At 49.7% G+C, this 24,582-nt stretch overlaps 1 protein-coding gene across 2 annotated transcripts in view; it reads right to left on the reverse strand.

The window, feature by feature from the left end:
- The window catches only part of USH1G (USH1 protein network component sans), a 156,461-nt gene extending 150,165 nt beyond the window's left edge, over positions 1-6,296 (reverse strand). Inside the window, exon 1 of one of the 2 annotated variants that reach the window (XM_069200094.1) lies at positions 5,976-6,296. In XM_069200094.1, the coding sequence (XP_069056195.1) occupies positions 5,976-6,139 (164 nt within the window). In that variant the 5' untranslated portion in view covers positions 6,140-6,296. The remainder of the gene's footprint in view (positions 1-5,975) is intronic. The other variant, XM_069200095.1, reaches the window with a different exon arrangement.
- Positions 6,297-24,582: the final 18,286 nt, after the last annotated feature.

Raw genomic sequence — 24,582 nt, forward strand, 5'->3', positions numbered from 1 at the left:
GTATTTTTGGAGCATTCCACAAATATTACTTCCATATCCCGTTCGAAACCAAGGGTCAGATCTTCTTTAATGTGACTTGTTTATATAACATTGCAGTCTTTGCTGCTTAACCATCTGAAGGTCAAATACAATAAACGTGCTTTTTTGTTCAGAGAAAAGACAAGCACTAGCAAAGCCAAAATGTCGTGCCGTTTGGGTTTGACCATGCAGACCTACTGGTTTTCCCAACTTTTTGCAGATTCTGGTCATAATTGTAAACATTAAAAAATGGATACTGCTATTGGTGAGCAACACTGGCAAAAACATATCACAATGATATATATGTACATGCCATCATTTATCTCAGACAAGGAGGGGAAAGCAATGGAAAAGCTGGGGTGGATATGGGAGCAACACAGAGATAATAGGGGTGGGGGACTTTGAGTGGGGAATCAGTACACGCATGCGACAAGAAGAAAACATATGCACTCCCATGGAGTAGGAAAAGAAAAAAATAACTAAAAATAATAATTCCTTTAATGTAAGGAGCGGACAGATACAAGTCACTCAGTCAAAAAGATACTCCAGGAGAGGTACAAGCAGGCAAAAAGGTAGAAATATAATCAAATAAGAAGCAAGCACATGAGATTGACGAGAAAGTCAACCCATGTTAAGCAATGGCTTGACCCAAAGCACACTGCAAGTATTAATTTTTTTGTCAAATAGGTCTTTGATGACCTGTAAGTGGTCTTTAGGCAAAGACCTAAAATGTTGATGGAAATGGAAGGAGTAAGGAGTAGATGAGCTGCTGAGCGGGAGACTGGGAAAAGCAGCACAGAGAGTGCAGGGAGGACTTGAGAGGAGAAGCAGTGGGGAAGGGAGAAAGAAAATACCTACACTCCTGTGGAATGCTGAAAGTAAAAGAAAACGGTATTTTTCTGAATTTAGGCAATAGAAGGATTTAAGTAAACTTATCAAAAGCACGATAAATAAGCTATGCTTCAGGGAAGAGTCAAGAGAAGAGGGTTAGGAACAAGAGAAGAGAAAAGAAAGTCATCAAAAATGAGATCGACAAAAAATCCAACCAAGCGTTAGCAATGGGCTAAACCAAAACCCATTCCTTTGCACGCCAGAGGTCTTTTTTCACTTAAAAGGTGTCGTAGAAAAGATGTACAAAATAATATTTCAGACGCATTGCATTTTATTCCCTTTCAGAACGTATATCGTAGCCCAAAGGAAGAATCCCAGTTCAATTCATATGCATTTCTATATATGCAAGCACTGAAAAGCAAAATGGTCATGCCAGTGGCACCTACTGTCTTTGCCATTGCTTATTTACCCTCATGCAATATACAGTAATAACATCACAAAGTGAAACAGTATAACTCATTTAAGAAAAACTCAGCGAATGTGGAAGGCTCATTGGCTAGACAAACACGTGTAGGGTGCAAAACTACTGAATCGCTAAAAGACACAAACTTGTCAAAACTTCCTATTCTAAAAATGAATTAAGCCCAAACACAGCTACCTAGCCAATAGCGTCTAACTAGGAGATATGGGATTAGCATTAACCATAGCAGTTGTGGCCTTAAAATGTACAACATACCTTATGTACAAGCATTAGGCCATGCACATAGCCACGTTGGTGAATCTCAATGGTGGATAGGAAAACAATAGGTTCAGTGGTCAGAACAGCGTCTTAGTGGTGAACTGAAACAAAGTTGCTCGCAAATGTTACCAGTCACATCTAAAAAAAAAAAAAAAATGTGCAAAGTGACCATCCTTGCTAAGCACCCCAAATACTATTTTGTAACCAGTGAGAGGAATTTAGCTGAGCTTGAAAGCACCAAGTCGCAGCAACGAGAGTGGGTAAAACGACATTGAATTATTGCCATGGGAACGTGATTGGCTAAAAAGGCACTCATTCATTGAAAGGCTCCCATGTTGGACAATTGTGTAAAACCAATTAATACCACTTATTGGATAAACTATAGAGCCTAGTGAGTAATTAAGAAGCTGACCCTGTGAACATGAACTTCTAACCAAACTTTTCTTGCCACATAAACTGAAAATGAAAAGTAAAACTGTTTCACATAAGCAAGCCGAGGACCACCATGAGCGTGAAGGAGACACACAAAATGAAACAGGAGTTTACTCGCAGTTAAATGTATCAGCAAAAGTGCAATTATATATGTAACCGACAAAAGTGCAATTATTAATGTAACAGGGTCGATGTCATGCAAAGTGCTTGACTACTGCCCAGCGAGATCACGCTGCGTAGGAAATAAAAAGACAAAGTGGTTCAAAAAACGTACAGAAAACATGGAGCCTTGTATGTTTTCAGTATATGGCCGGTGTGCTTGAGGAGGGCTAAACACCAGAAAAGGTATGACGTATGCATGTCTTTCACTAATGAAATCAAGCGAATTTTAAGAGGCAAGCCCACTGACAAACCAAACTGATGGGAGTGACATGGTCGTAGTTAAAAGCCCACAGAGACATTACAACAGGGTGCCAGAGCGCTTGCGCGCTCAGTCCTAAAATGTAGCACCCACTAGCAGAAAAGTGGAATGGCACAAGTAATTAGGCCATGCTCTGTGGGAGTGTTCAACACCCAAAAACGAGGACAATCTAGCACGACCTGGCCATGTAAAAAGAAACATTTCAAAGTGACACAACACAACAATTGAAAAGCAATGGGTAGGCTGTAAACCCACTGACTGTACATAAAATGTCTCGAAGAGACAGTGCATGCGCTGTCTAGTTGAGACCTAAAAATGAAACACGGACAGAGTTACCAACAGGCATAGGTCGCAAAATAACCCCACTGAGGACACGTTCCAAAACGCACAGCCCATAAAAAATAATAACCATGTGAATTAAAGGCCTCTTGCCTAGTTGTCAGCAGTAAATATTATAATAGGAGTCCACTAACACAACTGCTATTGCAACATGAGGCAGAGGAGTGAATGAACAGGACAGAGGGTCAATAAAAGGAAATACGCATTTTATTACTAGGAAAGGGCAGGATGAGGGCCCGTCATCAATGATGTTGTTTAATAAAGCATGAGTGATGTAATACGTGAGGCTGTGCTCAGTGCATGGTGTGGGCACAAGTTATAGTTAGGTCAGTAAAGTATAACTGGTGAATTTCATATTTTGGGGATTTTAAAAGTTAATAAAGTTATATAAAGGTATATCAAGTTTTTATAATATTGCAAGACCTAAATATAACGCCACTTTAACCTTTATTTTCTTCAGTGAATTCCTATCGTTTCTTTGCACCTAAGCTGAGATCCTAGTACAAGACCCAAGTATAACTTCACTTTAACCTTTATTTTTTTCAGTGAAAAAACAGACATACCTACATATACATGTGCATGCACACATACACACACGCTGCAGAAGGCCGAATCAGGTGTATCTCTGGCTCGGTGTGTCCCACTAAAAATCACTTCTAAGACACTATTGCAAGATATCCCCGCACTGCAAGAGGCAGGCGAGACTAATTGCTGGGGATGAGATGGATCATGGAAGCCTTTCCAGCTCTGAAACCATCACCCGAGCTTGCAGCCTACCGGTGAAGTGCTATAGCGGCAACGGGACATACATACAACTGCCACAGGAAAACTTAAAAATCAAACGATTCACTTTTCAGGAATATTGGCGACGTATGCCGCTTGGAATAAAACATATGTGCGACACTGCCATCTGTCGGTCGGTGCGCAGCATCTCCTCAGAGTGTGAAGCCGAGAGCATTGAGTAGGTCTGGCACAGTCTTTTGTTTGAAAGGCTGTTCGTTAAAAACACTCAGGGGGTCATTCTGACCCTGGTGGTAATTACCGCCATGGCGGAGGTCGGCGGTAGCACCGCCAACAGGCTGGCGGTGCACCGCTGGGCATTCTGACCGCGGCGGTTCAGCCGCGGCCAGAAACGGAAAGTCGGCGGTGTCCCGCTGACTTTCCGCTGCCCTTGAGAATCCTCCATGGCGGCGGAGCGCGCTCCGCCACCATGGGGATTCTGACACCCCCTACCGCCATCCAGTTCCTGGCGGTTCTCCCGCCGGGAACAGGATGGCGGTAGGGGGTGCCGCAGGGCCCCTGGGGGCCCCTGCAGTGCCCATGCCAGTGGCATGGGTACTGCAGGGGCCCCCGTAAGAGGGCCCCAAAAAGTATTTCAGTGTCTGCCCAGCAGACACTGAAATACGCGACGGGTGCAACTGCACCCGTCGCACCTTCCCACTCCGCCGGCTCAATTCTGAGCCGGCATCCTAGTGGGAAGGTTGATTTGCCCTGGGCTGGCGGGCGGACTTTTGGCGGCCGCCCGCCAGCCCAGGGCAAATGTCAGAATCACCGCTGCGGTCTTTCGACCGCGGTGCGGTGTTCTGACGGCGGTACCTTGGCGGACGGCCTCCGCCGTCCGCCAAGGTCAGAATGACCGCCTCAGTCTCAATTAGCACCTGCGCTGTTAGTTGACCAAGAGGCCAACGACTAAGCGAGCTCAAGGTGTGGACTCCATTCTTATCCTCCACAGCTTAATGTGCTGAGTCAATGGTGCATTGAAGCTCGCCAGAATGTGAACTTAAACGTACATTACAGAAGCACGAATAGGTGCAGACTGCTTTCAAATATCAAGCAAGCAAATCCCGCGATTCAGTAATCGAGTGTATTACCACAGACACTGAAAAAACAAAAGTATTATTGCAAAACCAGAAAACGAATCCATTGTGCCTACGTACAGTTATAGACAAAATCCCATCATGCCAAAAGTGATTAATGGATAGCCGCCACCAACGCCAGGGATCACAGACAACATCTGCCCAGTTGCATTCACTCCCCAGTACTTGTGTAAATGGGGCCCACATCCCTGCTTCCCGATGATTATGATGTGCAGATACTACTAGATATTATTTTGAGCGTGCATCTTTTAATACCGTAGTAGGCTGTTAATTAAATTATGGATGTGACATTTTCACACGAAAAAAGAATGTGAAATATGTCATATTAACATGGCACAGAGCAGTGAGTTTTTAAATAAACGTTCAACCTTTAAAGCTCATGTATGCGAACCTGCATGGGATAATTTAATATTTAGGAAACAAACTCGGGAGGTACTGCGTCAAAGACTTTTTCAAGTGGAAACGTCAAATCTAAGTGAACCTGGGTGCCGACCGACATCTTTATCTTCAAAGTAGCTCCTAGAGTTTGATCATAGAGTAGGCACCACTGCCTATGTAGGCTAAAAATACTAAGTAAGGTTTATATAGTTTCCGGGCCCTACTGCCTCTCAAAGGTAGCAGTCTCATCGGCCTTTCGTGAGAACCAGCGTGACAGGGGGGTGATCCGCTCTCAGTCTTACCTTTCTCTCAGCCTCTGATGTGATTTACTCCCCCTCAGCCGTGCCTTCCTTTAGAGATACCGCCCTGTCAATGATTCTTGCGCACGGCCACGAGCCATCAAGGCCCATGACATGGGGTATAGGCCTTTCAGAAACACCTGCTTAGCGCGTGGATAGTGGTTCCCAACAGAGGCATACATGTCAATAGTGCAGCAGGTGCAGTGGCATCAGGGTCCAGCGGTGTGAAGGGCTGCATACCAGTTAGCGCTATTTGTACTAGTCATCTGAGGGCGTTCCTTATTTACATTACAGGCAGGCTGATAGCACCCTTGATACACCCTAGCACCATCGCCTTCAAAGTACCTCTGATGTCATAGTATCTCCCCCAAACTACGTTACTGACTCTTACCTAGCCCTTCTGTTGCGGGGCCGGGCCATCGCACACTTCTCAAAATCCTCCTTAGCTTCAGGAAGCTTGGGGCGAACGGTGTCCTTTACACTCACTCCACGCTCTCCATCCCCAACTCAGTGATACTGGACTCAACCCCACTCTCTCTACCTCCATCGCCTTCATCGCATGCTGACATCCTGACCCTTAACCCCGTCCCCACAAACCTCCCACCCGGCACTCCTACGCTCACTCATGCTTCCTCACTTACCCTCGGCTTACGATGAGCCGCAGCGCCTCGAGGTTGCCGTGGTAGGCGGCCCACAGGGTGGGTGTCATGCCGTCCTCGTCGGGTGAGTTGAGGTCCTTGCGGGTAGCCTCCTTGAGCAGGTCCAGGTACCCGTCCCGGGCCGCCCGGTGGTACTGGTCGTTCATGGTGGGGGGCGTGAGGGGCTGCCAGGCTCATGGAGAGAGGGCAGTGCCCGTCAGAGGGGCACCCAGGGCCTGAGTGAGCTTGTCGAAGAGCAGAGCTGTGCCTCGGCTCGCAACCATCTCCCGCAGGCTGTTACCAGGAGAGCCAGCAGCATCCTCTGGGACACCTGAGCCCCCTGGCGGGGGAGGGTAGGGGAGAACGACGCTCCCCGGGTCCTAGCACCTTCCTGCACAGGACAGCGGACGCAGAGCTATAGTCTAGGACTCTTCCCAAACAGCCCCTCCCATAGACCACAGCGTAACGGTCGTCCTTCATATGAGTATGAGGATGAGAGTTATGAGACTGAAGCGCTGGACAGTAACAGTACAGCTTCCTGAGGTAAGTAAAGCAGTCAGTCTGTAACCCAACAGCTCTGTATCCAACAACCAGTAAAACAACTCAGAGAACCAAAGTGGCCCGCGCCTGCAGCAAACCACCTCCAGTATTGTGGGTAGCAATTGCACCCAATGAAACCAAGCAAAGCATCTACAAAAATAACTGTAACTAATTGGCCATAACCTAGAGAAAAACAACAAACCACCATAGCACCATTCCTAGCACCTAGACACCTTGCTCATCACTAAGAAATGTTGATAACCACCTCCTTCCAGCAGCTTGATAAACCTACAATATTGTGGCCAGCCGGCATCCAGTGAAACACAAGCAAATCACCTTCAGTTCTGTGGTCAGAACCCACATAAATAAAACATACAACCTACAGCATAATTTCTCTGGTTGAGGATGGGACTAATGCTCTGTATAGATAATCCCCCAACGCCTTGAACCTAGTAAATCAGTCAAACAATACACACAACTGATTGCAATCACCTAGAACAAAATAAGAAACCAGCTCCATTGCTGTGGCCTGCGCCTCGAAAAACATAGCAAACGATGTTCAATATGTGACCAGGACCCAAAAACACACTAACCCACTCCCCCTACTTTGCTCTGTCCTGCATCTAAAAAATTCTGCCCACACCCGCAGTAATGTGGCCAGATCCAGTAAAACACAACACATCTCCTCTTGGGTTGTGACGAGCGCTCATTAAAAAACTACCAAAACACCCAGTGCTGTGTCAAACAAACAGCAAGATAATTTTGCTCTGTGCAAGTACTTTGGTTGTTTTGCTAAAGCACAGCAAGGGCCAGATGTAGCAAACTTTTTGCACGTCGCAAACAGCGAATTTTGCTGTTTTGCGACGTGCAAAAAGCACATCACGATGCCCAATCCCCGTTTTGCGAGTCGGTAACCTGGTTGCGCGATGGTGCATTGCTTTGGGACCGCGAACGCGGTCGCAAAGCAATCACAGTTACCACAGTGTCACACTGGTGGTAACCCATTCGCAAAAGGGAAGGGGTCCCCATGGGACCCATTCCCCTTTGTGAATGGCATTGAATTTTTTTTTTCAGATGGTCCTATGGACCACTGCCTGCTCTGAAAAAATGATTTGAAAACGTTTCATTTTTTCGTTTTGTAATGCATCTCGTTTAAATAAGTCTCCTAGTTTTGTGATAATACATGCTATTAATTTGTTAGTGTGCATAGCGATAGGGCTCCTAAGAAGGTGGTTTAAGGATATCAGGGGAACTTCAGGCGCGTAAGGGGTCTTAGTGTGGGTGCGTTTTAGGCACTGTTCCCAGGAGTGTCTTGTTGCTTCCCACTCTATCAGGAGTATTTGTTTTGATTTTCTGGGGTTCACTAGAATGCTTAGGATTTTTCCTAAGGGGCAGCTTAGTGGCAATTGCAAGTCTTTTGTGACTGGGGTACTAGTAATTAATTTTGCTAACTATTGCAATTGCCCCACCCAGTAGTACATTTCTAGGTCTGGGACAGCTAGGCCTCCTTCTGTGGTGGGTCTTTGAAGAGTTTGGAGTGCTATTCTGTGCCTGCTAGGTCCCCAAATGAAACTCGCGGCTAAAGACTCTATATTTTTGAACACTGCTTTCGGGATTATTAGTGGGATAGTGGAGAAACAGTATAGTAGTCTTGGTAATGCTATCATTTTGAGTAGGGCGATCCTCCCAAAGACCGTTAGGGGCAGGGTGCTCCAGAAGTGCATACTGGCCCTTATTCCCCTGATTGTTCTATGAATATTCCCCTCTAATAGGTCATCCATCTCGTGGTAACTGTTAATTCCTAGATATTTAAATGTATTTGGAGACCAGGGTAGACCTCTAGTATCTGTTGGACCCGGAATACCTTTTATCAATGGAAATATGGAAGATTTTCTCCAATTGATTCGAAGTCCTGAGGCTAATCCGAAATTTTCTAGCATATCTATTACTCCAGGTAGATCATTTTCTAGGTTCTTAAGAAAAAGGAGCATGTCGTCTGCGTAAAGGGCGATATAATGTGTCCAACTATTAATTGGGATACCCTCAAAGTATTTTTTGGATCTAGCTGTTTGAGCAAGAGGCTCCACTGCTAACGCAAACAGGAGGGGGGATAATGGACAGCCTTGCCTGGTCCCCCTACCCACTGAAAAAGGGTCGGATATTGTGATGCCTGTGCGCACTCTAGCTGTGGGATTGGTATATAAAAGCTTCGTCCATCGGGTGAAGCCTTTGCCCAGTCCAAGTTTTAACATGGCCCGTTCTAGATAGTCCCATCTAAGGCTATCAAAGGCTTTTTCTATGTCTATTGATACTATTGCTGCATGAGGCATAGATGAGGGTATTGAGTGCAGAACCAAAATCAGTCGTCTAATGTTCTGCGCTGTGCTGCGCTGAGGAATAAATCCCGATGGGTCTTGGTGGATCAGTGAGGACATGAAGTGCAAGAGTATGGCGATGGTCTCCTGACCAGTGACGACGGTGCTGGCAGTGGCGTCCCGACAGCCGGGAAGGATGCCGCCCTTCTCCGCTGTGCTGCTCACACTAGGTTGTGCAGACTTCCTCAGGCCCTTCCCCACCTTTGGAGGAGTCACAGCTGACTCTGCAATCCCCCTGGAAGAGTCTGTTAGCTAAGATCCGGCTTAGTATTTTATAATCTAGGTTTAACATGGACAGAGGGTGGTAGGAGCGGACATCTGTGGGTGGTTTATCTGGCTTCAGTAAAGGGATCATTATGGCCTCGTTGGTTGACTGGGGCAATCTATTATTATGCCAAGCCTCTGTATATAATTCACAGAGCCTTGGCGCTAGTATGTCCTGAATTAGTAGATAAAACTCCATAGGGAGTCCATCTGCTCCCGGGACTTTACCCCTCGGCCATGCCTTGTATTGCAGTTTTGATTTCTGTAATTGCTATAGGGGCAGCTAGGGATTTGCACTCTATAGCTCCCAACTTGGGCAGAACGAGAGCCTCCAGCTCCATGATCTGGGTGTTATTGATGATCTCACTAGGGGGTGTATATAATGTTGAACAATATTCAAAGAAGCAAGTGTTTATTTCTTTTTGGCCGAGCGCTCTGTCACCTGGAAGTCTCTCAATTTCGACTATGATTGTTTGTTGCGTAGGGGGTTTAGCAAGCCATGCTAAAAGGGTGCCAGCTTTGTCCCCTTCAGCATGTTGTCTGCTTAGGTACTGCTTATAGTCAAAGCGAGAAAGCCTAGAGATCTCTTCAGATATTTTTGTTTTGGTTTCGTTAAGAAGGGGGGTTAGCTCAGGGTGTGCGGGGTGTCTGCGCTCAATGTCTCTGAGGAAGTCTTCAAGCCTTTTTATTCCGGATTCAATTGATTTTCGGACCCCAATACTCTCACCGATACAGTTTCCCCTGGTCACTATCTTGAAAGCTTCCCATTCGAGTGCTCTAGAGGTAGCTGTTCCTGAGTTTTCCTTAAAGTATTCTTCAATGTTTTTGTGTAGTAGATGTTTGAATGCTTTGTCTCCGAGAGCCTCCGCTCTAAGACGCCAAGTAGGGATCAGTGGCCTCTCTCTACTCCATGTTAATGAAACTAATAGGGGATTATGGTCTGATATAGTGCGGCTCAGGTATTCGGCTGCTATCACCGTGGTTTGTATTTCTGGGGAAATTAATACAGTGTCTAATCTGACGTGTAGGTCATGTACTACCGAGTAATAAGAATAGTCCCTGCTGTGTGGGTTAAGTTGTCTCCAACAGTCCCCTACTTGCCAGTGTTGTTGCCATTCTGTAAATGCTTTAGCGGTTTTTACAGTTTGCGATTGTAATAGGGGAGGGTGCGATCTATCCACATTAATATCAGCTATGCAATTGAAGTCTCCACCAATTATCTTTGGACCCGCCAGTGTTGGACCTAATTCCCGAGATAATCTATCAAAGAATTTTCTTTGTTCCAAGTTCGGGGCATACAAGCCACCGATGGTTATTTCCCTTCCATCTAGTCTTCCAGTGACCATGACATACCTCCCATCTTTATCTATGATTCTGTGCAGTGCTTGGAACGGTACTCCGGGGCGGATCCACATCAGTACTCCCCTGGCAAATGCCGAATAACTAGTGGCGAACGTTTGGCCTCTCCATCTTTTTTTAAGTGCTGCAACCTCTTGTTCAAGTAGATGTGTTTCTTGCAGTAGTGCTATGTGTACTCCCCTGCGTTTGAGATAGTTATATACCTTATATCGCTTGGACATATTATTTAGACCTCTGACATTCCATGTTATTATTTTATATTTTGAAGCCATAGTTTGTGATATTCAAGTTGTAGGCTGTGGGTGGGGAGATACTGTTGGTGTATACTGGGATTATATTTATCTGTTAAGGATCTGGATTGAGAGTTACTCATCGTTTTTAGGACTAGTGCACGAATTCTCCTTAAACCGACGTGAACTAACTTAAATCCCAATTCCCACTCCCCAGGACCGGTAACTAGAACTCTCCCCGTCCAAACCATTGGCGTGTCAGAGACCGAGAGCTCCCGCCCGAGCTGCTCCCGGGGCCCGGCTGCATTGTGGTTAGGTCCCTCTAAGTTCTGCTTGTACTACAATTTTGTCAGCTGGTAAAAGTGGACTTTGCTGGATATACGGTCGGTGACATTAGGTTTGCTTTAAGTACTCACGGACAGTTCAAACTGCTCGCAAAGTGATCATATAATTTCTTCTGAGGTTCCTGGAGTTATTTTAGGTAGGCTAATGGCAGTGTCCTCATATTCCACTCTAAGTTTGGCGGGGAAAAGCATCGCATATTTTATACCGTTCTCACGCAGTGTGCATTTGGATTCGTTGAAGGTGGCCCTTTGTGCCTGTGTTTCTTTAGTGAAGTCTGGGAAAATCATATTGATTATTGCACTTGGTCATTACAACCCTGGCGGACGGTGTTAAAGGTGCGGTAATACCGCAAACAGGCCGGCGGACAAAAAAAGGGAATTATGACCGTGGCGGAAACCGCCAACATAGACAGCCACTTTAACACTCCGACCGCCACGGCGGTACAGACAAGCAGCGCGGCGGTCACCGCCAACAGACAGGCGGAAGACAATGTACCGCCCATAGTATCACAACCCGCCACCTTTTCCGGGACGGATTCTCAGTGGATAAAAACACGGCGGAAACAGTTACTGCAATGGGAAAACGCTCACCTGAACACATCCCACGAGGATGGAGGATAGCATGGAGCTGGAACTCCAAATCCTACCGGCCCTTGTATTCCTACTCATATACGAAGACCAACGGCTGCACCGGCGACGACAACGGTGAGTACTGCACCTATGACATAGGGGAGGCAAAAGTTAGGGGGACACACACGCAACACCCCCACCCCCAACCTCGCATATTACAACACACACACCAATGCATTCACAAAAATCACAGTAACAACCCACAACCCCCCCGGAAGAATGCAAAGACAAAACAAAATCAGTCCAAACATTGTAATGTAACAATTTCCATGTCTCAAAAATATACAGATATATTAGAAAATCATACAAAAGTATATACATTCCGAGAAGTAGTTCAGATATGCACATAGAAATGTCCGTGCACCACTAGTCCAAAAAAGCATGGGCGAGGCCCACAATAGATACCTGTCCACACACGGAGAGAACACTGCCGGGGCATCAGATAGAAATACTACAGGCACCTTAGGGGGAAGGGAAGGGGGGGCACCTCAGCCGGAGGAGTACAAAGCCAGATCCACGACGGGGCTCCATGCCCATTGATGTATCCTGGGGAGTGCAAAGCCACAGTCTCACAAGTCTTTGCAGTGGGTGGTGTGCCCACTGTACCATCCTGGGGAGTGCAAAGCCACAGTCTCACAAGTCTTTGCAGTGGGTGGTGTGCCCACTGTACCATCCTGGGGAGTGCAAAGCCACAGTCTCTCAAGTCTCTACACTGGGTGGTTTGCCCACTGTACCATCCTGGGGAGTGCAAAGCCACAGTCTCACTAGTATTTGCAGTGGGTGGTTTGCACACTGTACCATCCTGGGGAGTGCAAAGCCACAGTCTCTCAAGTCTCTATAGTGGGTGGGTTGCCCACTATTCCATCCTGGGGAGTGCAAAGCCACAGTTTTCAAAGTAGATAACAGCCTCCACTGGTTCTGGAGGGGGACTGGTGCCCAGACTGGATTAGTCTCCCCGTGGAAGTTCCTGTCCCGTCACTGTCCCACCTGCACATGGGATAATGATGTTTGATGTGGCGGCCTTTTCATTCTTCCCCGGTGCATGCCCTGTTCAGCGGTGCTTTGCCATGGCGGTGCATGCCCTGTTCAGCGGTGCTTTGCCATGGCGGTGCATGCCCTGTTCAGCAGTGCTTTGCCATGGCGGTCTCTGGACTGTTCAGCGGTGCTTTGCCATGGCGATTCTGGACTGTTCAGTGGTGCTTTGCCATGGCGGTTCTGGACCCTTCAGCGGTGCTTTGCCATGGCGGTCTCTGGACTGTTCAGCGGTGCTTTGCCATGGCGGTTCTGGACTCTTCAATGGTGCTTTGCCATGGCGGTTCTGGACTGTTCAGCGGTGCTTTGCCATGGTGGTCTCTGGACTGTTCAGCTGTGCTTTGCCATGGCGGTCTCTGGACTGTTCAGCGGTGCTTTGCCATGGTGGTTCTGGACTCTTCAGCGGTGCTTTGCCATGGCGGTTATGGACTCTTCAGCGGTGCTTTGCCATGGCGGTTCTGGACTCTTCAGCGGTGCTTTGCCATGGCGGTCTCTGGACTGTTCAGCGGTGCTTTGCCATGGCGGTCTCTGGACTGTTCAGCGGTGCTTTGCAATGGCGGTTCTGGACTGTTCAGCGGTGCTTTGCCATGGCGGTTCTGGACCCGTCAGCGGTGCTTTGCCATGGCGGTCTCTGGACTGGGCATAGGTGTGTGGCATGACGTTCTCTGGACTGGGCATTGGTGTGTGGCATGACGTTCCCTCATTGCCCAGCGGGGCTGTGGCAGCCGGGGCCCTCCTGGGCACTGACTCTGGTGGTGGTCTCCTGACCAGTGACGATACTTGGGCCCTCCTGGGCACTGACTCCGGCGGTGGCTGTGGTCTCCTGACCAGTGACGATACATGGGCCCTCCTGGGCAATGACTCTGGCGGTGGTCTCCTGACTAGTGACGATACTTGGGCCCTCCTGGGCACTGACTCCGGCGGTGGTGGTGGTCTCCTGACCAGTGACGATACTTGGGCCCTCCTGGGCAATGACTCTGGCGGTGGTCTCCTGACCAGTGATGATACTTGGGCCCTCCTGGGCAATGACTCTGGCGGTGGTCTCCTGACCAGTGACGATACTTGGGCCCTCCTGGGCACTGGCTCCGGCGGTGGCGGTGGTCTCCTGACCAGTGACGATACTTGGGCCCTCCTGGGCAATGACTCTGGCGGTGGTCTCCTGACCAGTGACGATACTTGGGACCTCCTGGGCACTGACTCCGGCGGTGGCGGTGGTCTCCTGACCAGTGAGGATACTTGGGCCCTCCTGGGCAATGACTCTGGCGGTGGTCTCCTGACCAGTGACGATACTTGGGCCCTCCTGGGCAATGACTCCGGCGATGGTCTCCTGACCAATGACGACGGTGCTGGCAGTGGCGTCCCGACAGCCGGGAAGGATGCCGCCCTTCTCTGCCGTGCTGCTCACACTAGGCTGTGCAGACTTCCTCTGGCCCTTCCCCACCTTTGGAGGAGTCACAGCTGACTCTGCAATCCCCCTGGAATCCCTGTGAGTTGTTTTGCCTCCAGGAGTCTTCACAGGGTCCCGTCGGCCACTTTCCAATTTCAGAGCCTTTACAGGGGGTGGGCTGCCAGTGCCTTGGCTCCGGGTCACACTGCCTGCCCTGGTGGCCGGTGCACTCCACACACCTTGAACAGGCACCACTGGTTTTGGAGGCTTTTTGGCTGAGGCGCTACGACGGGACTGATGAATTGGAGGGGGGGGCAAAAAGGTCAACTTTACACAGGGACAGTTTCTGACGAACACTGGAGTGGGTGGTTGGAGGGGGTCTGGGAGTGGAGGAAGAGGTGGTGGTTGTAGGAGGTGTCACTTTAGGTGTTTTGGGTGCAGGTGCAGGTACTGGAGGCTGTCGTGAGGTGGATGGATGTTGGGTGTGTGGGTGCCCGCGTTTGTGTACTTTGGGAGGGGGCGTCACAGACACACTGGGAGAGGACCCAGGGGAAGTGTAAATGGGAGTGGAGGTGGTGAGTGCAGGTGAGCGGGGTGTGGTGCTGGGTGTACTGCTGCGAGTCCTAGTGGCTGTAGATGTAGTGCATGCAGATGAGAGTGTAGACGACACTGGGAGGGAGGAGGGAGACGACGAGGAGGGGGACACAGTGGAGGCAGTGGATGTTGCAGTGTCTGCACGTGGGTGATGCTTGCGTGTGTGCCTGTGGGTTGTGTGGTGCCTATGTTTGCCTGAGCTACTTTTGTGTGTTGAGGTGTGTGCATGCTGGTCTGTAGGTGTGCTTGGGATAGGCTGGGGTACAGGGGATTGGGTCTGGGTGGAGGAGGTTGGAGGGGGAGGTTGGAGACACAGGGACAATGGCTGCCATCAGTGCTGAGGCCAGAGATTGCAGGGTTCGCTGAAGGGCAGCCTGACCAGAATGAATGCCCTCCAGGAATGCATTACCGTGTTGCAACTCCCTTTCTACACCCTGGACGGCATTCACAATGGTAGACTGCCCAACAGTGAGTGACCTGAGGAGGTCAATGGCCTCCTCACTGAGGGCAGCAGGGGTGACTGGGGCAGGGCCTGAGGTGCCTGGGGCAAAGGTGATGCCCACTCTCCTGGGTGAGCGGGCACGGGTGAAGGCTGAGGGGCTGCTGGGAAGGCGGTGCTGGTAGGGGAGGTGGCGGCTGTACCTGTAGAAGTGGGGCGCACAGATGGTGCTGCCACCACAAGGGAGCTCCCATCGTCGGACGAGTCCGTGTCGCTGGTTGCTGATCCGGTGGCCGACGTGAAGCTCCCCTCGCCCTCCGTCCCACTGGTGCATTCTGAGTCCGTGGTGTGGCCCTCCATGGCCATGTGGGATGCAGCTCCCTCGTGCTCCGGTGCCACTGTACCTCCGCCTGATGATGCTGATGAACAAAAGAACAGGGAGAGCACAAAAGGGGGGGGGGGGAAAGACAGAAGAAAGACAGGTTGAGTGCATGGCATACCGTGACCGTTGGTGGACAATACAGACACAGCAGCCCCCTGCACTACGCCGTGCTCCTGGCCTCTACAGATGCAATTCCAGGGATCTGGCCTACATGGCTATGGTGGACATCTGCACACATGGATGCCACAGGGGCATCTATACCTGTACTTGGCACTCTACTGCGGTGGGGTAGGGTGCCACATGGCCTGCATTACGGAGGGGCCTAGTCTACCTATTTCTGCCTGGCCTAGGTACACCCACAGGCCTCCTCCCCCACCCAGACCCCTCCACTGCACGCAAAGTCAGCAGAATGAGAGTGTACTCACCCCCTTGTGTCTGTTGTGATGCCCTCAAGCGCCCATCCAACTCAGGGTAGGCCACCGCCAGGATCCTGAACATCAGGGGGGTCATGGGGTGACGGGCACCTCTCCCACATTGGGAGGCCATCCCCAGCTGAACCTCCAGCGGCGAATGTCCTCCCATCGTTTACGGCAGTGGGTGCCCCGTCTCTGGTGGACCCCCAGGGTCCGGACGTCCTTGGCGATGGCACGCTAAATGTCCTTCTTCTGGTGGGCGCTGACCTACATGACATGCACAAGGGAAGAAGAGAAGTCATTAACAACCGCACCGTCAATGTGCGTGGCCCCCCTCCCTACCCTAGCCATGTGACACATACATTCACATGCATTAATGTTGCCTGAATTCTGCCCCCTTCCCTCTTCCAACCAGCCCTCTCCACCCAGGCCTAGCCCATACAACGTGCTCCCTGTGTACTAACCTGTTGGTCTGGAGGACCGTAGAGTAGCGTGTACTGGGGGAGGACCCCGTCTACCAGTTTCTCCAACTCCTGAGCAGTGAAGGCAGGGGCCCTTTCCCCAGACGCAGCAACCATCGTCGCTTCCAGACCGAGGTCACAGCAGCACTTGCAGTGTAGGTCCTCTCCTGTCGAAGGTCAGGTATCTAGTGATTGAACAGATAGGAAATGGCGGTGACGTCCGTGGCCGTGACGTCCGCGGCGGTGCGTATCATCACGGCTGGCGCACTTCCTCATTGGCTCCTGGGACCCCTAGGGTCCAATGTTAACCAATGCAGCATTGCGCCGCGGTCTACGACCGCCTCCTGCGACGATGTGCAACGCCAACGCAGTTTCCCCACAATCCCATTGTCCCAGTTTAGAGGTCAGGCCGCCGCCATTTCAGGGGCCCACATGGCTCCATTTACTTCTGCGTCACTCATAGCTAGGCCTACACTCAACACACATACAGGAAGGGTTTTGTGTTTGGTGTCGTGTTCTGTGTAACTGTGGGTACATACCTGGAAAGAAGTTGACTCGATCCTCGCTGTTGTCCTTCCTAGGCGCCGTCAGCTGGGACATTTGAGACGATGGCGGAATCCTCCGGTGTACCGACCGCTGGTGGACCTGTTGACAATGGAAGAGCGACATTTAATCGTCACCTACAGGTTTGACCGTGCCACAATCCAGGAACTATGTACCCAGTTGGAGCCAGACCTGATGTCACCAATCCACCATCCCACTGGAATCCCCCCTGACGTGCAGGTGCTGTCAGTGCTCCATTTCCTTGCTAGTGGGTCTTTTCAGACAACAGTGGCCATGGCATCAGGGATGTCCCAGCCTATGTTTTCCAACGTGCTGTCCAGAGTGTTGTCTGCCCTGCTGAAACACGTAAGGAGATACATCATTTTCCCTGAGGTTGAAGATTTGGCTACAGTGAAAGGTGACTTCTATGCCCTTGGACATATCCCCAATGTCATAGGTGCTATTGATGGGACCCATGTAGCTCTGGTCCCCCCCCACAGGAGTGAACAGGTGTACAGGAACCGTAAGAGTTATCATTCCATGAATGTACAGATGGTATGTTTGGCAGACCAGTACATCTCGCAGGTAAATGCTATGTTCCCTGGCTCAGTGCATGACGCCTACATCCTGCGGAATAGCAGAATCCCTGATATGATGGGTCAACTCCAGAGGCACCGGGTGTGGCTATAAGGGGACTCTGGTTACCCCAACCTTTCCTGGCTATTGACCCCAGTGAGGAATCCCAGGACCAGGGCGGAGGAATGCTACAATGAGGCCCATGGGCGGACTAGGAGGGTGATCGAACGCACCTTCGGCCTCCTGAAGGCCAGGTTCAGGTGCCTCCATATGACAGGTGGTTCCCTATTCTACTCACTGAAGAAGGTGTGCCAGATCATCATCGCCTGCTCGATGCTTCACAATCTTGCTTTGCGACGCCAGGTGCCTTTTCTGCAGGAGGATGGTCCAGATGACGGTGTTGTGCCAGCTGTGGAGCCTGTGGAGCCTGTGGACCGTGATGAGGAGGAAGCTGAGGAAGAAGACAACGACAACAGGGAGTCAGTCATACAGCAATATTTCCAGTGACACACAGGTGAGAACATTTTCATTTTTAACATTACATTCACTGTCACACGTCTTACTCTATCCTGTGTGTAATTTACTGGGATTATTTGGTAACTGAGTTGTTCCTTTCCATTACGGTTTCACAGGTGTGGTTACCAACGTGTGTCATCTGCAAGCATCCTTCAAGGACTTGTGATGTGTGACATTGGTATGTTGCCTTAACAACTATAAAAACATTTTGACACTGTCATTGATAATACATTTTACAAAAACATAGACTGACTCCAGAATGTTTTTTGGTTCAAGGGTGTTTATTTAAGTGCTCAATATTGGAGGGGGGTTGTAAAATGGTGAGGGGTGATGGTGGAGGAATGTCCATGGCAGAGTCCAGTCTATTAGTCTCACAGGTGCACTGCCCATCTGGGCATAGGAAGTGGAGCTGGGGCAGTTAAAGTATGGACAGGGTAACAAAGTGGGACGGTGGGGGGACAATCAGGGTGGTCTCATTTCCTGGCGGGGGTCTTGCCATCTTGCTCTGTCCTGTTCCTGGATTTCAGGGACCGCTTGCGTGGTAGTTGTCCGTCTGCAGGGGGTGGGGTGCTGGTGTGGTGGTCCTGTGGCAGGGCGTCCTGTCCACTAGCGCCGGCGGAGGTGGTGGGCAGTTCATCGTCCTGGCTAGTGTCAGGGGCCCCTTGGAGTGCCACGGTGTCCCTCAAGGTCTGCTGTATGTCCTTCAGCACCCCTACGATGGTGCCCAAGGCGGAGCTGATGGTCCTGAGCTCCTCCCTGAAGCCTAAATACTGTTCCTCCTGCAGGCGCTGGGTCTCCTGAAACTTGACCAGGACCGTCGCCATCGTCTCCTGGGAGTGATGGTATGCTCCCATGATGGAGGATAGGGCCTCGTGGAGAGTGGGTTCCCTTGGCCTGTCCGCCCCCTGTCACACAGCAGCCCTCCCAGTTCCCCTGTGTTCCTGTGCCTCCGTCCCCTGGACCGTGTGCCCACTACCACTGCCCCCAGGTCCCTGTTGTTGTTGGGGTGGTGGGTTATCCTGGGTTCCCTGTAGTGGTGGACACACAGCTGATTGACCTGTCCTGGGTACGGAGGTTTGGGCCCGCTGGGTGGGTGCTGTGCTGGTGTTACCAGAGGGTGGAAGGTCAGTGTTGGGCTGTGCCTGTGCAAGGGGAACCGACTGTCCCGAGGCCCACGATGGTCCGGGCTGGTCATCAGGCTCCAGTAGGGCAGAGCTGCTATCGTCACTGTGGGCCTCTTCTGTGGGTGGAGTGGAGATGTCTGGACCCTCCGGTGTGGTGACGGTCCTTCGTGATCCTGCAGGGGCATAAGAGCATGATTATTGCATGTGTGTGTGTGATGGTGTGCAATGGGTGGGTGTTTGTGTACCCCAGTGCTAGCATTCCTGTGTGGGGGCTTGTGTGATGATGGTTAGGGGGTTGTTCTGGGTATGTGCAGTGGGCATGCTTTGGTGAGTGGTGACCATGCTTAGTTGTGTCATGCAGGGCTTGGTGTTGGGATGTGTGGTTTGTGTTCTTAGTACATTAGTGAGGAGTTGGAGTGATAGGTGAGAGTGGGGGTGTGTGATAGCATGCAGGTAGGGTGGGGGATCTGATAGTTAAGATTTGACTTACCAGTGTCCATTCCTCCACCGACTCCTCCGAGGCCCTCTGGATGCATGATGGTCAAGGCTTGCTCCTCCCATGTTGTTAGTTGTGGGGGAGGAGGTGGGAGTCCGCCGCCAGTCCGCTGTACAGCGATGTTGTGCCTGAAGACCGCTGAACGCACCTTCCCCCGTAGGTTGTTCCACCTCTTCCTGATGTCCTCCCGATTTCTTGGGTGTTGTCCCACAGCGTTGACCCTGTCAACTATTCTGCACCATAGCTCCATCTTCCTGGCTATGGATGTGTGCTGCACCTGTGAGCCAAATATCTGTGGCTCTACCCGTACGATTTCCTCCACCATGACCCTGAGCTCCTCTTCGGAAAAGCGGGGGTGTCTTTGGCGTGCCATGGGGTGGTGTGTGTGATGTGGTGTATGTGGTGATGAGTGTAGTGATGTGTAGTGGTGTGTGGTGTTTTGTGCGTGGATGTTGTGTGGGTGATGGTGTTGTGTGCCTCTGTATGGTGGGGTTGTCTATGCTGTGCTGTCTCTCTGGCCTTCGTCTACATTTTTGGTCGTAGCGGTTTGTGGGTGATGTGGGTGTGTTTTATATAGTATTGATTGTGTGGGAGTGGTGTGTGTATGTGTATCAGGTGTGTGTATTTTGAATTGTCCAATGTGGTGGTGTTTTGGAGATGTGTGTGTATTTTGAGCGCAGCGGTGTGTACCGCCAATGGAATACCCCGGTTGAAAGACCGCCGCGTGGATTCGTGTGTTGTGATAGCATGGGCGTGTTTCTGTTGGCGTGGAGGTGGAGGTTTTGTTTTCGCCATTTTAACACTGACCTTTGGTGTGGCGGAGTTGTGTGGGTGACTGAATTTCGGCGGATTCCGAAATGTGGGTCATAATAGCTGTGGCGGAATTCCGCAGTCGCAGCGGTGTATTGGCGGCCTTCTGCACGTCGGTAAGCGGCTTTTACTGCCAATGTTGTAATGACCCCCATAGTCTCTGTCCTTATAATACAGCAGCTTCGCCACAATTGGTGGGGGTCTAGCTCCTGGGGTGGTATCCTGTTGTGTTCCCTATGGGCTCTTTCTATCGCAAAAAAGGACGAGAGGCCTTCTGTGGCTATTGTGTTTCTGATCCAGTCCTCCAGAAATAATTCCATGTTGATTGCTGAGGATTCTGAGCCTTCCGGTACTCCAATCAGTCTCAGATTGCTCCTGCGTGCTCGACTTTCCGCATCTTCTGCTCTGGTTTCCAAGGTTTTAATCCGGGTGGTAAGATCCGCCAGTACTGTAGATGCAGATTGCTGTGTGAGGGTCACAGTTGCGAGGGCTTTTTTGTTCGTACCCACTCTATCTTTTAGTTTGCAATGATCATCTCGTAGTAATGAGAGGTCCGTTGATAAATTGTTGATTTTTTGTTCTAGTGCTTCACGGTATTCCTTAAGGGCTAGAAGGACTGTGTCTAGTGTTGTTTCCTGAAGGGCAGGTTTTCTATGGAGGATGGATTTGTAGGTTGGTTAGGGGGTTTCGCAATTGTGGACTCCGTTTGGCTCTGTTCTTCGCGTTTTTTTAGGTTTCCCCATATTTAATACAGTTATTTGATTGGGAGATAGAGTGACTCGTCCGCTTTGTTGGGGGGAGTGCGAGTAAGTATTTTCGGCCTAGAGGGTCTCTCCAGCAATCCTTCGTTCTTTTTCCCTTTACTGAGGCGAACAGGGTCGGAGGTGTCCTTGATTTTTTGCCCTGTTCAAGGTGAATAGGGTGTGAGGGGTGCGTCTCCGCCTCCGGGTGGAGGGCTTCCTGTGTTTCTTGTTTGAAGGATGTGTCTAAGTCCTTAGTACGCAAACGGCCTGTGATTGCACTCTCTGAGATTCAAACAGACATTAAATGCCCCTCAAGATATCCGCCGTGCTTGGGTGAGTGCTCGATGGGCATATAAAGCTTCTTCCTCGCGATCCGGCCCCTTCCCTGTTCTCTTTCCTTTGACCCGCCGTTCTCCTCCGGACTGCCAGAACGATCATCTGTTTCGGGGGCTCTCCCCCGCTGGCGAGGGCCGGAGGATCCCGCTCTCCTGGGTCCACTGCCTGACCGCTCTCAACACCGGAGATCGGTTAAAGGTCCCCTCGCTCCCCAGTATATTCTGCCTTTGGTCCCAGGGCCGTCAGAAGGGGACCCAGCCCGTATATGGAGGGACCGGGTCGGGTGCACCGTCAGATATTCCTTTTCAGGGCTATTGGGCCGCCGGAGGGCCGCACTTCATCCCCGGCCACAGCGCCCCCTGAACAGAGTCTTCACTGGGGGGGGCGCCCTCAGACGGCGGTTCAGCGAGGGTCCCTTCGCACCCCCCCCAGTCTTGGTATTACCGCTGGGGTCCCCCCGAGCCGACCACCGCACAGCACGCACACTCCACGCAGTCACGCGCTCGAGAGGGTCCCCGGGTTGTCCTCGGCTGCTGCGATCCCTCACTCACCAGTCCCCTCAGGGTGCCATAAGGGGTCCAAACGAAGCGGGTGGGCTCCTCAAGAGACTGGGGGTCAGTTTGCCATTGATGCGGGGGTTCCGACTCCCTGATTCCGTACTTTTCTTTAAGTGAGGAGCCGATCGTACATGGCCGCCATTTTGTTCCTCTGCAGTCACCGGAGAAGTTTGTTCGTTTCTGCCAGCAGTCCCAACGAGATTTTATCAGAAGCGGTTCATTTGAACGCTACCCGCTTTCCGATATCGATTGATCTGGTTTATTCGCAATTCTGTTTTTTTCTTCAGTGTGATAGTGCTAGCCGGGCCCCGTTTGCAGCCCCGGAGCTCCGCTCTAAGCGTGCAGCCTCATCAGCTGCTGGCCACGCCCCCATATAGGATTCCTTGATACCTATTTTTCACTCTTTATATTTTACCAAATGAATTGCTGTATACCCGGAGTACAATGAAAACCCATTTCAAGGTACAGCTCTTTTATTGGCTCTGGCTACCTTTGGTTCTTGATGAACCCACAGGCCCTATATAGCCCCACAGCCAAAAGGGTGCAGAAAATATAATGTTATATTGTTTAAAAAAAAATCTGCCACAGCTGGAAAAAAGTTACAGAAGAAAACAGAGACAGAAATGGCTGTTTTTTCCCCCTCAATTTCAATATTATTTTAATTCAAATGTTACTTTCTATAAGAAAACCTTGAAGGATCCACACAAATGACCCCTTGCTGAATTGGGAAGTTTGTCTATTTTTCAGAAATGTTTAGCTGTCCAGAATCCCCTATTGGTTTCATACCCATTTCTGTCACTAACTTGAAAGAGGCTGAAAGCACAAAAAATAGTTAAAATGGGGTATGTCCCAGTAAAATGCCAAAACTGTCTTTAAAATGTTGGTTTTCTGATTCAAGTCTGCATGTTTCTGAAAGCTGTGAAGATGGTGATTTTAGCACAACAAAAGCTTTGTTGATCCTATTTGCAGGGAAAACCAGATGCTTTCTTCTGCAGTGCTTGTGTCCCAGTTTTTCCCAATAAAACAAATTTTACCTGTATTTTGGCTAATTCTCGGTGGGTTCTAGGGGTACCCACAAACTCTGGGTGCCTTTAGAATTCCCAGGTGTTTTTTATGCAGAGGGGAATCACTGTCTTCTTTGCCAAACCACTGGATGGAGTTACACCAAATTTGGAAGAAAGGTAGCTTTTGGTCCACAAATCAGGCTTTTTGTTATTTGGTGTAAATCCGTTCAGTAGTTTTCAAGATATTTAATGATATCCAAATTTGTATATCTAAAAGCACAAATAGTTCAGGAATAGTGCAAATCTCATTTTTTTGTTATTACTTTATTGGCATTTTGTCTACAATCATACTTCAACTTACACATAGAAGCCATGTAAGGGCATGGTACATCATCAAGGGTTTTTGCATACAGGGGAATATGTAATCCTTACATATCCGTATTATTGCAGGATAAGCCAATGAGACTCAACTCGTAATAAAAGATCATTAAATAACGTCAACATTATTATAACATAAAACTTAAGAAACCATTTGGGCAACATGATATATAATTTGCCTAATAAATGTAGTAGGATATAGAGCGAGAAAAACAAAGTGAGAAAGAGAGGTGATTCTATTTGCCTAGGGGGGAACCTCAGGGTTAAGGGAGTGTTCCCGGCAAGAAATTTACTTCTATCTGGGGGATGTGCATACCTGTGTTAATGGTCATTCTGCGAACCCTCTACGAGGAGAATATACATAATCATCAAGATGTGAGCAGTGTCAATCGTGTCGGAATGTCAAAATGTCAGGCTTCTTCTGGCGGGTGCAATTTATTATGTAGACGGATCATATAGAGATCCCATGTCGTGACGGCGTCATCACTACCACGTTGTCGACAGTCAGCAGCCATGGCCTTGGCTTCAGCCAACACCCATTTGTGAGTCTATCACTCGAAGCTTAGCTGGGGTGCCTTCCAGTGCATGGCTATTAGGCGCTTGTAAAGCCCTGTTGCAAGATCAGTGAATTTCAAGTAGTGTTTATTGCGTTTTGTCTGATGTAATATTCAGAGAAGACAAGTAAGTGGGGTCAGTGGAATATGGACTTCTACAATCTCAGAAATCTGTGTCATAACTTCTGTCCAAGCTTGCAACAGCAGTGGACATTCCTATACCATGTATATGAAAGTAGCAAGTTCAAGATTACATCTGGGGCAACGAGGATATGTCTCTGGATTTTTTTTTTTAGCCTGTGGGGTGTGAGGTATGTTTGGTGAACATAATTAAAATGTGTATACTTCAGACATTCGTTTCGGGATACCTTCTTAACCTGCATAAGGGCCATATCCCATTGTGCAGTGGTGAGCTCTGTATTTATGGCATCTTCCCAGTGGACCTTGCTCTGGGTTGATGGACAACCTTTCCCATGATAAAGTGCCTTGTATAGGGCCGATGCAGCTCTACAATCTAAACGAT

The sequence above is a fragment of the Pleurodeles waltl genome, chromosome 7, assembly GCF_031143425.1.
Source record: "Pleurodeles waltl isolate 20211129_DDA chromosome 7, aPleWal1.hap1.20221129, whole genome shotgun sequence".
Lineage (NCBI taxonomy): Eukaryota > Metazoa > Chordata > Amphibia > Caudata > Salamandridae > Pleurodeles > Pleurodeles waltl.